Source organism: Epinephelus fuscoguttatus, linkage group LG15, assembly GCF_011397635.1.
Source record: "Epinephelus fuscoguttatus linkage group LG15, E.fuscoguttatus.final_Chr_v1".
Lineage (NCBI taxonomy): Eukaryota > Metazoa > Chordata > Actinopteri > Perciformes > Serranidae > Epinephelus > Epinephelus fuscoguttatus.
The window spans coordinates 3,742,635-3,757,885 of record NC_064766.1 but is presented as its reverse complement, the minus strand read 5'-3'; the positions used below and the strand labels follow the sequence as shown (position 1 = coordinate 3,757,885).

The window sequence follows — 15,251 nt, the reverse complement described above, 5'->3', positions numbered from 1 at the left end:
CTTCTTCATCTTCTTTGTTTCTTCTTCTTTATCCAACGTTTTTTCTCTCTTTTTATTTTCCAAACCCTTTTTAGGGTCCGGGCAGCTTAGCTGCCAGGACACTATTGTAATCCTAGGTATTCTTCTTCTTCTTTCTTCTTCCGAGGAAATCATACTTTCCATGGGTGAAAACTCACCAAACTTTGCACAAAGGTCCAGTCTCATGCCAGATATCCTCAGCTGTAAACTCAAGCCAGTAGTCCTGATGGTGGCGCTACAGCAAGCATCTAAAGTTAAAACTTTGAAAATTCATAACAAATCAAGTTCATCACTCTGTTTTTGCTCAATTGACACCAAACTTGCTACAGAGCATCTTCAGACTGTCCTACAAAAACTATGTTTCTCCGATTTTTGATTTATCAAAAATTGAGCCTACAGTGTATCAAAATGTTTGACTGTAAACGGTACTGTAAACAAATACATGCAAATTCTTGCTAAATAAATCTTCAATGTTCATGAAAAAAATGACAAAATTCTAGAGTCAAGGTAGATGATGTGTGGCAAATTTCAGAATTTTATCTCAAAAACGGAATTTTTGACAGCATTTTGAATTTTGCTCTAATGTGAACAATTGGAGTCAGTGTAAAAATGGCGATTTTAAACATCAGTTTTTCACTTATAGAGCAAATCAATCATTGTTACAAACAAATTACCAACATTTCCATGCTGTCTAGATGCAATATGTGTATTTTCAGATTTTTGTTTCAATAACTGAATTTTTTTTTACAGTGGTTTGAAATCTGCTTTTCCATGCATGGACGGCTGCTCAACCTGCACGTCTGGCTTAGTCAATTTGTGAAGCTACACATGAATTGTCACTGACTAATTAGCTCAGTGAGATAGAAATTGATTCTTAGTCTCAGAGGTTGTGAGTTGAAGCCTCAGCTGATGCAAAAGGCAGATTGGGTTGCTAAATTCCTAAATGTCTTCCAATTCTTCTGCTTGTTGCTCAGAATTGCCTAAAAATGCCCGGACCCGACCCATCGCTGCACAGCAGCTATACTTCTTCCTTTTTCTTCTCTCCAGACAACTCTTCTTCCACTTTGCCTTCTAACTCTTCATGTTCTTCATCTTTTCATCCAACTCTTCTTCCAGTTTTCCTGAGACTATATGGAGGTTGCTTTAAGGCTGATTCAAAGTAATGTTTACCATCATGAATGACAGGCCTTGGTCTAACTATCACATTCTCAGTGTTGAACATGACTGTGTTTGTGGAACATGTTAACACCACTTAAGTCCAGCATACACTGTACAATTTTTGACCGGATTTGACCTGATTTTTGAGACGCACAACCTGCCGACGCTCTGGCCTGATTTCCGCCTCGTTGTGCGTCTTTTGCCGTGCAGTGTACGGGGGGGGGGCGGGCCGATCATCTGTTCCAGAATCGCAGTCGGACGGTCGGATAAATTTCTGACATGTCAGAAATTTTGGTCGGCTGGCTCAGACATTCGCACGGTTGAAGCAGAGCCATGAGCCGATTCACCAACGTCTGTGCCTTTATCTCTCACTGCGCCTGTGCGAAGACATAGATTACCATGGCGACGCGTTGGTGGACTGTAAATATGGAGGTCAGGTTGGTTGAGCTGTGGCAACAGTATGAGTGCCTGTTCGACTTTTCTTCTTCCACCTACCACGACTGCTATCAACGAGAGAAACGCTGGCAGGAGATAGCCAATATTCTTCAGCTGCCTGGTAAGTTTTTTCTGCTCTCATTTTCAAGCAAGCGCAACAAGCATACAAGCTAGCGCGCTAGAGACACACACACACACACACAGAGGGTGCACCTGGCTGTAGCCGGCTTACCTCCAACTCTCGTTGTAAAATGGACAAACCATACTGTCCACGTCTCTCAAGCCACCTGCGAGTCCATATGCGTCGACGCCTCTTCTTTTTTGACGTTTTGGCACACAGTATAGCGCAAATCATCAAAGCAAACCGCTTGTCCTGCACTTCCGGAACAAATCGGAGCTTTCAAATGTATTTTTATTGACAGCTGTCAACGGGCAGGACAGTCAGCAGGGGCCGACGAGCTGTTTTCACCCGTACAGTGTGAGCTCTCTGATCGTGCTTGATGATTGGAACGTACAGTGTGAGCACATAAATCGTAAGCTTTGGCCGCACATTGCAGATGATTCACTCATACAGTGTGAGCTTGTATTCAGAATAAGATTTTAAAAATCGCACAGTGTATGCTGGGCTTTAGTTTCCTTGAAGACTGCATTTAAATGTCAATACTTAGATGCTGACAGTTTGGAACATTATAGAATTCATGGTGAAATATGATTGATTAGCTGCGGAATAGACAGGACATTGAAGTTTAGTTGCCTTTACCTCTGTAAGAGGTGGTTTTCTGGCCAGGGTTGAAATAGTGCATATATATGCACAGTTGTGCACAAAAAATTGAGCTGTGCACAGAATTGTAACATTCACCATTGCTTATGTTTTGGTATGGAAATCATGTTGTGTAGGGCTGCCAGCTCTCACAAATTGACTGTAAGACTCATGTAATTGATGCTGTTCACACATTGTCACAACATGTCCTTTTTCCTAAAACCAAACTGGGACACTGACACTGCAAAGACAGAGCATTACAGCGTAACGCGGAAAACCTGCTCAAGCCACCCATCGCCATTTTGTATGGAGCTAGAACCGTCTCTAAAGGAATAAATGCACACAGAAATTAATAAATGCACAAAAAAGGATTCACAAATGCATTTTTTTTAAGAGGGGATTGTCTGCAGCCAATGTCTCACTCCTTTTATGTACAGCCAATCACATGAGTGCCTCCCCACGAGGTGTGTCGTATGATGTCATTAAAGCGCATGCAGGTGGCCAGAGGCTGGAGGAGGTTTGTAGCCCGCCAGTATTAAAAAAAAAAGGGGGGCTGGACTGCAGCAACATGCCGTCTGGTAACGGGAACCATGGCAATTTAAGCGTAAGCAGTGTTTCCCCCATATTTTTGTGCTGTTACGGACTGATGCTTGGAGGGGCCTAAAAGGACGAACAAAGACTTGTGTCATAGCAATAATTTATTAGACATCATATACTGAATAAGTCGTGTTGAATATATGGCGTCACCATAGAAGTCCTAAAATGTTAAAAAACGTTTCCATATAAGGTTTGCTGAGAAGCACAATATTTCTACTCAGACTGTTCCTATAATCACATACAATTTGAAGCAGTTTCACTGCATATTACTGAACAGGGCAAGTCAGCTCAAATAACGTTGGAGCACATTAAAAATATCCTCATTTTTAAAGTCTAATACATGAAATAAATAGATGTGTTCTTTCAGAGGTTTGCTGGAACCTTCAGTGTTATCCTGGTCAGGATGACTATTACAATGACCATGTAAATTTTGAAGTTATTTTGAACATTTTTGGAGAAAATCTAAGGGGAAATCAGCTCAAATGACATTCTAACACATTTTGGCCTTTTTCGCTGTCACTTTTGGCTGCATTGAATCAAGCTATGCCGTGCCGATTTGCATTTCCATTAAAGGCCCATTTATGCTCCCTTTGCGTACGAAAATGTATACGTCCGTTTCAAACGATGTTACCGTCACTGCCCACATACTTCCATGCGCCCTTTACATTGGCATGGATTTTAACCAATATATCCACCAGGAGGCAGCCCAGAGTCAAAAGTTTATGACAACAACAAACTCAAAAACAAACATAGCGGCTGTGGAGGAGATACTGATAATGTACCTCTTGCATTGAAAGACAAAAACAGAGGCAGCATTGTAGGAGGCGGTGGTCAGTGAGGCCGTTAAATACATCGCAACTGGAGGATGGAGAATTCTTTTCTCTAGTGCTGCCGACGAGAGAAATTGAATTGTTATTTCTTCTTCCTGTCTCAGTAGAGCTACGTATTGGGTAGTGCCAGCAACACTGCCCCCACGGTTCCCGGTGGTATTGCTCTGTTTAGCCCGTATCCGTAAGCTTTATGGTGCAGAAATACGGACGAAATGAAAGTTGAGCATGGACAGAAGGCTCCGTCCGTATCCGTATTTAACGTTGAGCATAAATGGGCCTTAAAAGTTAAGACACGCTGTCCCATGCCATGCTGTGGCACAAACGGCGGTCCAAATGCTGGGCCACCCGCCCTCAAGCAGGTAGCGGCGACGTCTCGCTGACCGCAGCCAACTCCCGACGACCCTGCTTCTCCCCCTCAAACAAGACCTGTGTGTTGCAAGACTCAACTCATCTCTGTCTGCAGGAGACCAGAGAAAGGTGTTTTGAAAGTGTTCAGCTCTTAGTACTTCTGTAGCTTCTAACTGAATCTCTGGTTTGGAGTTTACTTTCTCTCCTGCGTCCTGTTTTTACTTTACATATCTGCTTTATTTTACTGTTTCATGTTCAATATCAGCCGTATTAGAAGTTGTGTAAAGTTGCTGCTCAAAAACTCAACATTTCCTTATTTTGCTGCTTCACAATAGAAGTTTTTACATAACAAAATAATGGGGGACTTTTATTGTAAAGAATCTATAGGAAATGAAATGTCAATTTCAATCAATCAATCAATTTTATTTATAAAGCCCAATATCACAAATCACAATTTGCCTCACAGGGCTTTACAGCATACGACATCCCTCTGTCCTTAAGACCCTCACAGCGGATAAGGAAAAACTCCCCAAAAAAACCCCTTTAACGGGGGAAAAAAAACGGTAGAAACCTCAGGAAGAGCAACTGAGGAGGGATCCCTCTTCCAGGACGGACAGACGTGCAATAGATGTCGTACAGAACAGATCAGCATGATAAATTAACAGTAATCCATATGACACAGAGAGAGAGAGAGAGAGAGAGAGAGAGAGAGAGAGAGAGAGAGAGAGAGAGATGCAGGTAATGACAGTATCTTACAACAACATTAATGGAAGTAATAATATTATAGTTATAGTTCTGGTTACTGCGGTACAATATGTTGAAAGTATGTATTAATACCTGGCAGTATACATGTGTGACAATAATCATATGTGTATAATAACAGAAGAAGTATGACTAATGACTAATGATGGCAGCAGCAGCAGGAGGCATCTGGCGGGACCACGGCAGCAGCACAACCACACACGTCACGCTGTCCAGGCACCGCTGTGATATGAGTTAATCTGAGAGACAGTGGAGCACAAAGGCTCCGGAGAAGAAGCCGAGTTAGTGACATCCAGAATGGCCGGGTTAGCTAGATGCAGTAATAGGATACGAGAGAGAGAGAGAGAGAGAGAGAAGGAGAGAAGGGGCCCGGTGTATTATAGAGGGGTCCTCCGGCAGACTAGGCCTAAGTCAGCCTAACTAAGGGCTGGTACAGGACAAGCCTGAGCCAGCCCTAACTATAAGCTTTATCAAAGAGGAAAGTCTTAAGTCTAGTCTTAAATGTGGAGACGGTGTCTGCCTCCCGGACCGTAACAGGAAGATGATTCCACAGGAGAGGAGCCTGATAGCTAAAGGCTCTGGCTCCTGATCTACTTTTGGAGACTTTAGGGACCACGAGTAACCCTGCGTTCTCAGAGCGCAGTGTTCTGGTGGGATAATAACCCTAACCAGTTAAATGTGTATATCACTGAATTAGCAGAACTTTGTTAGTGGATTTTTTTCAATAAAGACAAGTATAATAATACGGCAGGGAAGAAAGTGAAAGCAGAAACAGCCACAGTGAGATGTTAGATGAAGAGATGCAGGCAACAGACTTTTACTTCACAAACAGCACACCTCCAGTGGGTAAAGTTCTTTTACCTGCCCTGCTGTGGAAAAACACATGCATCAAAAATTACAGAGGACTGTAGCTGTGGATCAGGCCGTTGCTTTTATGCATCATCACTCAAGACAAACCGTCATCAGTGACAGACACACTGTCAAGTGGATAGCCCTGTTGTAGTGGAAATGCAAATCCCTGCTGGGCTGACGGCCCGACCCAAACCAAACCAAACCAAGCCAAGCCAAGCTAAGTCAAGCCAGCCCATGACTGTCAAAAAGGAGTAATTGATGATTTACTCATATTTGAACCATTGTAAAAACAAATACATCAAATTGTTCACTTAAAAAAAAGGTGCATGTTAATAAAAACAGTGTATATAATTACAAAGTTGCGTGTACTATTAAATGTACACAGAAAAACATCGTTTGAGCCCTGCTGGCTAACTGTGCAGACTCATCCTCTAAACTAGCTGTTTTTTAACTTTCTGATCTGTTTCTGTTGCAGGTGTTGGAGGGTACAGTCAGCACCCGCATTGAGGGCACCCAGGCAGTGACAAGAGAGGTTGATAAAATGTGGCTGGTTCGTCTTCTAGAAATAACCAGGAAATATGTTCTGGATGACCTCATTGTTGTCAAGAACCTCATGGTGCAGTGCTTCCCCCCACACTACAACACTTTCAACAGGTAACACATACAAAATGAATCAGTCTGCTTTTCTCAGGATTAAAGAACACATCACATTCAGACAAGATACACTTTTTTTGCCTGGTCACCTTAGTGTCCTTCCATCCCTGGGCACCTCTGAGGTACATTTGTACAGTTGACATTGGAAAAGGAAGCCACATTCTCTTGCACCCCTGACAAAGGATCAAATAGTGTCACAGGAACAATGAAATAGGTTGAATACATTTTGTGACTTGCTTCACTATCAACTGATTAAAAGCTGCAAAAAGTCAAAGTATACAGGTTTCCGTTAATTCCACTCTCATTGAATACATCCAGGTAAGTGTTTGCTGACATGTATGTCTGTATGTTTTAGGTTTTTCAGTCTCTACCACAATGCTGTGTCCACTCGTGTCAAAGAACTGGCCTCTGAGGACTTGGAGGCTAATGAGATCGTTTCCCTGCTAACCTGGGTCCTCAACACATACAAGAGGTGAACACACAGAAATGCACACTTCCACCAGCTCTGTCTGTGAACGAGGTGTTCACTGTGGGACATTCATCAGTTCAAAGACAGACTTTTATTTGTCAGTAGCACACAGGCTGAACATGTTAGGCTCAGTTGTGCTACTAGTGATCATTTTGGCTTGCCTTGACCAGTAGGATTTGCATTCCTAGTTTGTTTTGGGGCAGCCACAACAGGCTTGTAGAAGCAGACAGCCACACAGCTTGGTTCTGCTAGAGGTTTCTTCCTGTTAAAGGGGAGCTGTCTTTCGTCACCATCACCCTGCACGTTTGACTTGTCCTATATGAAAAAGTTTCATCGTTCTGTTGTTAATTGGGGCTATATAAACAAACTAAATTGACTTGGCTTAATGGTTAAAGTTCATTTGGTTAATTTTGATTCAACAACTATATCTCCTCCTCAATCATCATTTTTAAGGATGAGACTGTAGAGACCTGGATACAACAATGGAGGCGGGCCCCTGTTCATTGCCATAAAAGTTACTCAGTGGCACATAAGCACAAGCCAAAAAAGTTTTGTTCTGTATGAAATTACATATACACATATACAAAATGTGTAATACTGTAATGGTCTCACTTTCCACATATGCAATATATTATGTGCAATAAGTGATCAGTTTTAGGAATGTCATTACTCGTTACGTTTTTTTTATATTTATTTTATACAGGGTTCTCTCCACATCCACTGTACTGTATTACCACTTATGAGTGGATTTGCATATTTGTGTGTTTGCACTATTTGAGCTGCACTTTTATTTATTTTGGGTCTTAATTAAACGTGTCTATTTTATATTTTTATATGGTTTTTTTTTAACTAAGCTGACAAAGAGAGACGCACAAGAATTCCAATGTGCCTGTACTGTAACGTACCTGTACCCTGGAAATCCAGAGTTCTCGCGAGAGCACAGTTTGAATTTGCTCAGCGAGTCACTCTGGCAATCAGTAATGATGCTCATTACCTATGCCCATGAAACCAAGCTATACCAATCACATCGGTGTATCTGATATAGGCGGGCCAGAGGCGAGGTAAACAGATGACGACAGCGCTGTGATGACAAAGTCCGGAATCAGTCAGTAAACATTGCAAGATGGCTACGGATGAACACCAGTTGTTTGAAACGGCTTTGGCCGCTACAATGAACGAGTTAGACTTGGCTTTTTCTCTGAAAGGCGCTCGAGTCTTTCCTTTGCAGGAAGGACGTTTTTGCAGTTTTGCCGACCGGATACGGCAAGAGTCTAATCTACCAGTTAGCTTAAACCGACAGCCGACAATGTATTTGCCATGTTCACCAACAGTCCACCTGGCTTTACCACAGAAATAGTAGTACTAATAGTTTGATTTACCTCATGCAACCAGTGTCTAAGCTGTTGTTTATGCTCTTGCAAACCTTATTCAGATGCAACACTTGTCCACTTGCACAAATGTGTGTTATCACAAGCTCATAGAATTCATGTGACTCCTGAAGATGGAACAGAGTTTTATTCAGAGAATCTGTGTATGTGTATGTTAAAGTGCAGAGATGATGGGCCATCCAGAGCTCTATTCAGAGTGTGACATCAACCAGCTGGAGCCTCTGCTGCCTCAAGATGTGGTGGACGACCTGCTCAGCAAATATGTCAAGACTTTCACAGTGAGCACCACACACAGCAACCGAAATACTATAGACGTCCCATTCAAGTTATTTTGCCTGTAGTCGTTATTAGGGGGTGTGGGGAAAAATCTATTTGTAGATGCATGCAAGTTCTCTCCAGAAGATTATAGGCTCTAGTTTCTTGGCGCAGCGCAGGGTGGCGAACCCCACCCAGAGCTAGTTTCGAGCAGCGCAACCCGAGGCACGCTCAGTTTGGTAGTTTGGCAGACTGAGGTGCGCTGAGATGGGTGTGGCGGCGCAGCAGGGGGAGGTGTCGACAGATCCAGCTTGGCGCAGTGACAGTTTCGTGTCAAAAGGCTTTGCCGAAGGTGCGCTAAAAGCTCGCCAGCTGAAACCAGGTCTACTGTCAGCGCAGGCGGAGCACAGCCGGTGTAAGCCGAAGTTTGGCTGACCGGCGGACAGTGCGCACATGTCACCAAAACCTCACAGGCAGGTTTCCAGAATATCAGGCACATTAACAATGCAATAAATACCCAAAAAACCACTATTCAATGCAACTATCTGCAATCAGCACATAAATGTATCTCTATATCGACTGTCCCGTCACATCTGATGTCTGATCAAAGGGGACTGGCACCGTTTGGCACGTTTGGCACGTTTGGCACGCATAATGGAAACCCAACCTGATTGACTTGATTAACACAGCTGCAAATTAATGAGTTCACATCCCTCTCAGCCAACCACAAACAGCCACAGCATCAGATAGGGAGTATATATTCAGCATCTGTCATCTTAGAAAAGTCAAAAGAAAAGAAACAGAGTGAGACTGCGAGAGAGAAAGAGAGAGCGTGTGCACGAGAGAAATGCAACATTGATTTACAGTTGTGGTGACCTCCTCCCAGGCTACCTTTGCATCATCAGCCCGTGGAGGTCTGCTTGCAGTTCCATATATTCGGACACTGCGAGCTTGGACCTCCCGGACCAAAAGATCACTTTCCTCCTGGGAGAAGTTTGGCCGTCTGACGCTGCTGCTCTCTTCTGCCATGGCAAATTGAGTAAACTCTCATTACGCCTTCGCGCGGCGCATTTAAGGGTGAGGAGAGGGGCTCATTTGATTGGTGTGATGTGTGTAAAACCCACTCCACGCCTTCTCTCCTCCCTCTTTCTGACTTGCGCAGGTAGGAGGGACAGATGTGGGAAAGAGGAGTAGCTGCGCCAGGTGCACTGTGTGCCAAACCTGCAAAATCCGCCTGGCCACACCCAGCCCGCCTCGCCCGGTCTGCGAAACTAGAGCCCTATATCTCAATGCAGAATAGTCGGTAATTGAAAAATTTAAAACTTAGTTCTTGACATCATAATCACCTGTAATAATTTTGTCAGACTGGGCTGAACATTCCTTACAGCTGAACCAATTGGATGTTGGAATGTGATGGACGTAAACATGTTCATATTTTAAGCTAAGCTACTTCTTAAGTTTTTTTGAGGGTTACTGAGAGAAGATTCAGGACATGCTGAAATTATGTTAATTTAGTGCCAGCATACTACTACAGGTACACTTTTTTTCTGGTTGGTTCTTTGCAGTCCTGTGAAATATTTTGGAAAGTGTAACCTTCCACTTGATACATCTCTTCCATTTGTTGCTACTGTTGTATTAGTAAAGATAGTGGAAGTAAATTTATCTGTTTATTTAATCAAGGATCATTACAAATGTGCTGTTTTAAAAGTAGCACATAGTAACATAATGAGAAATAGTAAAGAATGCAATGAAACAATTTGATTGCATCAAAATGCATGGATAATTGTTTTATAATGGTATCATACCCCTTTGAATCGAATGGAATCAAAAGGTGCCTATAGATTCCCACCAGTAGTCTTTATACATATTATGCCCATCTTTATTTCATTTGAACCCACCTCTGGAATCTCCACGTAACCAAATTGTGAGTGTTGCACTGATAATTGACCTGCTCTTGGACATCCTGGTGCAGTAAATTAATTACAATCAATTACAAACACCCTGTCTTATGCTGCCTCCCTGTGTGTCATCCTTGAACCTTGCCTTGCGCAGACTGTTAAGCGTCAAATATACACTCACTTTATAAAACTGCCAGCATCATAATTATTAAAAGTTAACATGTCACAGTGGCGCAGAAACAATGTTGAAAACCATCTCTTTGTTAAGTGTGGATCCAGACTCTCAGTTTAACTGTCATATTCATATCTTCAGTCTAATATAACAGGCTGGCTGCGGAAGGCCCTGGAAACAGACAAGAAGGACTGGCAGAAAGAGACAGAGCCTGAGGCTGACCAAGATGGATACTACCAGACCACACTGCCGGCCATTGTCTTTCAGGTAACATGCACATGCAGCATTAATACACACACACACACACACACACACACACACACACAGCCACCTAAGACCTTTGATAGTTTGAATCAAAGGACGTAGACTCTGGCTATAAACCTGCCATTGGGGCACTGATTTTGGCCAGCATTCTCCTTTCCTTTCACTATCTGCATGTTACTGTTCTCAAAATACAGTTTTATACTCATACTGCTTTGTTCTTTCGGTGAATTGTTATAAAGATCTACAACGAATAAAGCAACTTGTTAATGCTCCTTGGAAAACCCTAGCCTAAATCTCGCAGATGTTGATCTGTTTTCTGAAATGATCAGTTTGAGTTGATTTTCCACATCTTTAAACTCTGGCAGCAACATGGATCAGAGACAGTGACTTCACCAATATATCGGTCTGTGCCACTTCAAATGAGCTACTGTTGTAATAATGTTCTGCTGGAGCTTCATACAGCCAGCAAATCATCAGGGGTTTTAATAGTCCAGTGAGCTAAAGTATAGTCAGGCTTCACCACTAGGTCACCTCTTTGTCTTTTTTTAATCACTTAAAGGTGAATCACACAGTGACATATGATGTCTTTGTGGTGTTTTCATGTGCAGGGTCATTTTGATGACAGTGCTCACCTCCCGATGTGCAAATGTTCCACCAAAACAACTTCAGCCCCGACACTATTTTTTTAAGAGCACCGTCACTACATCTCGGACGTAGTGCTGTCCAAGATGATTGTGATTGGTTTAAGGCCTATTCAGTGGCCCAAAAGCAACCTCCGAATGGCATGGCTAGGGAGTGGTACCAAGACCTGGCATTAAACAGCCCGGGGCAAAATTAATCGAGACCGTAGTATTAATAAGCTCCACTGTTATCGGCTCTTTCACAGCTCTCTTTTAAGTTCTGGTTTTATGTATCATCATGCTGCAGATTCTCTCCTGCATTCTGCAAGCTGACCTCTTCCACACACACACACGCAGACACACACAAACACAACAGAGTGATGTCAGCCAACAGCAAAGAGGCGGTGCACATAAAGGGAGTATAATTTCAAGATTACTCTAGTTGATGACAAGTACATTAAAAACTTTGCCAGTAAAAAGCCAGTGCTTTTTCAGTACAAATGTTCAGTAAGTAGAAAGCAATATTTCAGTCTGCTCTGTCCACAGTCTCTTACTCACCGCCGTTATGGTTTACAGTTGCAGTTTACACAAGCACATCATGCTAGCAGGACCAATAGCAAATTGCTAAAAACAAACTAAAATGAAAGCTGTCTGTTTAACTTAGTTTGCCACTTATCTTAAAACATACCTGAGACAGCCTACCTGCAGACAGTGAGTGTCCTCAGTAAAGGTGGTACAGAGAGCAGTATGAGTGACTGATACTGATGTCTGGTCTTCATGCTTATATAATGTAACTCGTAGGGCTGTACCCAAATATTCGGATATTTGAATATTCGTTTCTATGGGTAGGTATTTGTTATGAAAATTTGGTAGTCGATATTCATTTTTTTATTTACTTATTTTTTTTTTTTTTAATTTTTTATTTATTTATTTTTTTAACATTTTTTTTGGGTGCTAAATGTAGTCTTTTTGTTGTTGGTAAATGTAGGTTATCAATAAAAATCAAAACTTTTAAATTGCATTGTTAAAAATGTGAAAATATAGTATCGCCTACCAACTGAGCTTGTGCGCACGGCAAGCTTGAGCGCATCCGTCTGAGGCTGTGGATCATTGCCAAGTTTTACCACTATATCACTATTCCCTCTAACTTGTATCTGTTTTTCGTTATCTTTTGAACTTAATATGAATTATGGAACCGTTTTTGTCAACGTTTGTTTCCCCCGTTTTGTACAATAAATTATTGTTTAAAGTTTCAACAAGTTTCTTTTGGAGTGCGTGACACAAGTGTGTTTTGAAAACGACCGCGGACTGTCACCTGCTCAACGCACCAGTACCTTCGGATGCCATGACAGTAATACCCAATAATGTCAAAATATTATTTACAGACCGATTTAACAGACGATCACTGCTGCCCGACCCGCAGGTCCATTTGCGGGTCCCGCGGGTTACGGGTCGACCTGCGCATCACTACTCAGCTCAGTCTATAAGGCTGTACACAACAGTAGACATTATATTCTATTCAGGCTGGCAGAACCAGCAGCGCATCGGCTCTACAGTGCACGGCACTGCTGATTAACCATTTTATTGCAGCACAGAGTGTCTGCCAGCAACCAGTTACTTGCAGAGGCTTCCTACAACTTGTTTCAACGGTTCCGATTTAATCAGAATACAAATTAAACAGGATGACGAGCCAATGTGAAAATAAAAACAAGCATAGAATAATGTACTGAAGGAGACTGTTGTGCCATCACATTTTTTTTGTGGTTTGAGAGCAAAGATCCGCTGTGCAAAACTCCGCAATACAATTAGGTCCGAAAAAACCCCAGAGGAGTGCTTTGCAAGGAGTCTTTGAAAGGAGCCGAGCCTGGCGTAAAACCGGAGAGAGCAGGCAGCACGGCCGCAGCATTTTATTGACACGTTAGCATTGTTTCCAGTGAGATATTATTGAGTTAAAATAGTGACTTTGCTGTGGTAAACAAGGCTGTTGCTGCCATAGACTGTATAAAAGTATGCCCTGTGTATTTTCCGAAACACTTGACCCAAAAGGAAGATGTCAGGAAGTGAGGTGTGTGTGCATGTGTGTGTGTTTGTGTGTGTGTGGGAGAGAGAAGGGAGAGCGGGAGATGTTGGTAGAGTGTGTGTTATTAGATACTGTTAATGCCAATTGTTATGCTTCTGTGTGTTGATAGCACTTTTTTATTGTTTCTGCATTATGTGATGTTCCTTGGTCAGATATGACTAAAAAAAAATTTTCATACATTACACGATAAACATTGCTGCTTTTACTACAATAATTTGCTCTAGAAATTTGTCATTACCAATAGCTGAGAAAAGTTTTCAATAGGTTGCCTGCTGCTAAAAATGTCTGGCCCTTCAAGATTTTCTGGTTTTAAAATCTTGCCCAGTTGAATTTGTAATTAAATAGCCCTAGTTTAAGGAAAGGAGAACAAACCAGAGTGTTTATTGCCCCTATAGCAGAAAAATAATGGGTGATTCCAGACCTTTTACTAGTTCTGACACAGCTCTGTGGAGATGTCCATGTGCTCCTGCAACATCATAGGGCCTGAGTCCACTTCGCATTTTTTTTCCTCAGCGCCAGCATCTTTTTTCAGTTGTTCTCTATGAGGAGCGGGTGTATACGGCCACAGGGCTCAACAATAACGATTGCCCGAGTAAAACTCAAGGGCGGGCATGTAAACTAACAACTCACTTGCCCGATTGGGCAAGTTGCTAAAAATAGTAAGTTAATAACTAATTGATAAAATAAACGCGCTCCTTCCGCTCTGATGCAGAGGTGTCTTTGCCTGAAGTCACACAAGACTGTCACAGGCACAGGCTGTGTAACAATGTCCTGCCCACAGCATGGCACAAGTGAAGCCAATCAACACTGAAGCCTCTCTACATGCTGCACTGTGTGTGCAGCATATACGAGGAGAGGAGAGAGCTCTAACTCTCTAGCTCTAGCTCTATTGTTAGAGCTCTAGCTCTAACAATATACTATTTATGGTGTTATGTTATCGTGTCATTTCCGTCTCTTGCGTTAACAATTCTCCTCTGCTCTCTGTATCGCGCACAGCGGAGTTCCGCCACACACACACACAGGTGAGGACGCTAGAGCGGCTCGGGCCGCATTTTCCTGACCAAACCTGACCCCGAGCCCAGCGCAGTTTGTCAGCTGACAAAGTTATTGTTATGGACACTGTGTAAATTACCATCAACAGACTGTTATGCACACACAAACACGCTGCTCGCACAGCAGCGCAGCACGGCACTCTTGGTGCAGAGCTTGTGTTGCGTTCAGGCGTTGTCACGTAAATAACAACTCCCAGCACTTAAATAGGTCATAGCACAAAACAGCAGCATGTCAAGTGACTTTTTACTGTTATTATATTCAATAAAATTGTATTTTCCTAAATCTTGAGACATCTCATATGTAAGCTAGACAGACATTTCACCTGCTCATACTGTGCACAAATGTACTGTATGTACTTAGTCCTAAAGAGCCCTTCTGGTGCCAGTAGATACATAGAAACATCCCAGCAGGCTGTGCTTTGCAAGCATACAAAAAAGTTTCACGCATGTGAAAATTATTTTTCATGCGTGTGCTTCACCTCTGCTGCTACAGCTCCATCCTAGGGGAAACACTGCTGTGTGCGTTTTGTGCAACAGGTGGATGTGGTAGTCTACTGGTAGAGTAGAGAGAGAACTAAGTAGCGTTGAAGTAGAGTAGAGCAGGGCAGAGGGATTAAAGCAAATATATTAAACCCGGTG

General features: G+C 42.5%; 1 protein-coding gene across 1 annotated transcript in view; it reads left to right on the top strand.

Annotated features, from left to right (window-relative positions):
• exoc3 (exocyst complex component 3) overlaps positions 1 to 15,251 on the top strand; it is a 34,365-nt gene that overhangs the window by 4,659 nt on the left and 14,455 nt on the right. Inside the window, exons 6-9 of the mRNA XM_049599408.1 lie at positions 6,236 to 6,414; positions 6,770 to 6,886; positions 8,432 to 8,549; positions 10,738 to 10,863. Coding sequence (XP_049455365.1) covers positions 6,236 to 6,414; positions 6,770 to 6,886; positions 8,432 to 8,549; positions 10,738 to 10,863 — 540 coding nt within the window. The remainder of the gene's footprint in view (positions 1 to 6,235; positions 6,415 to 6,769; positions 6,887 to 8,431; positions 8,550 to 10,737; positions 10,864 to 15,251) is intronic.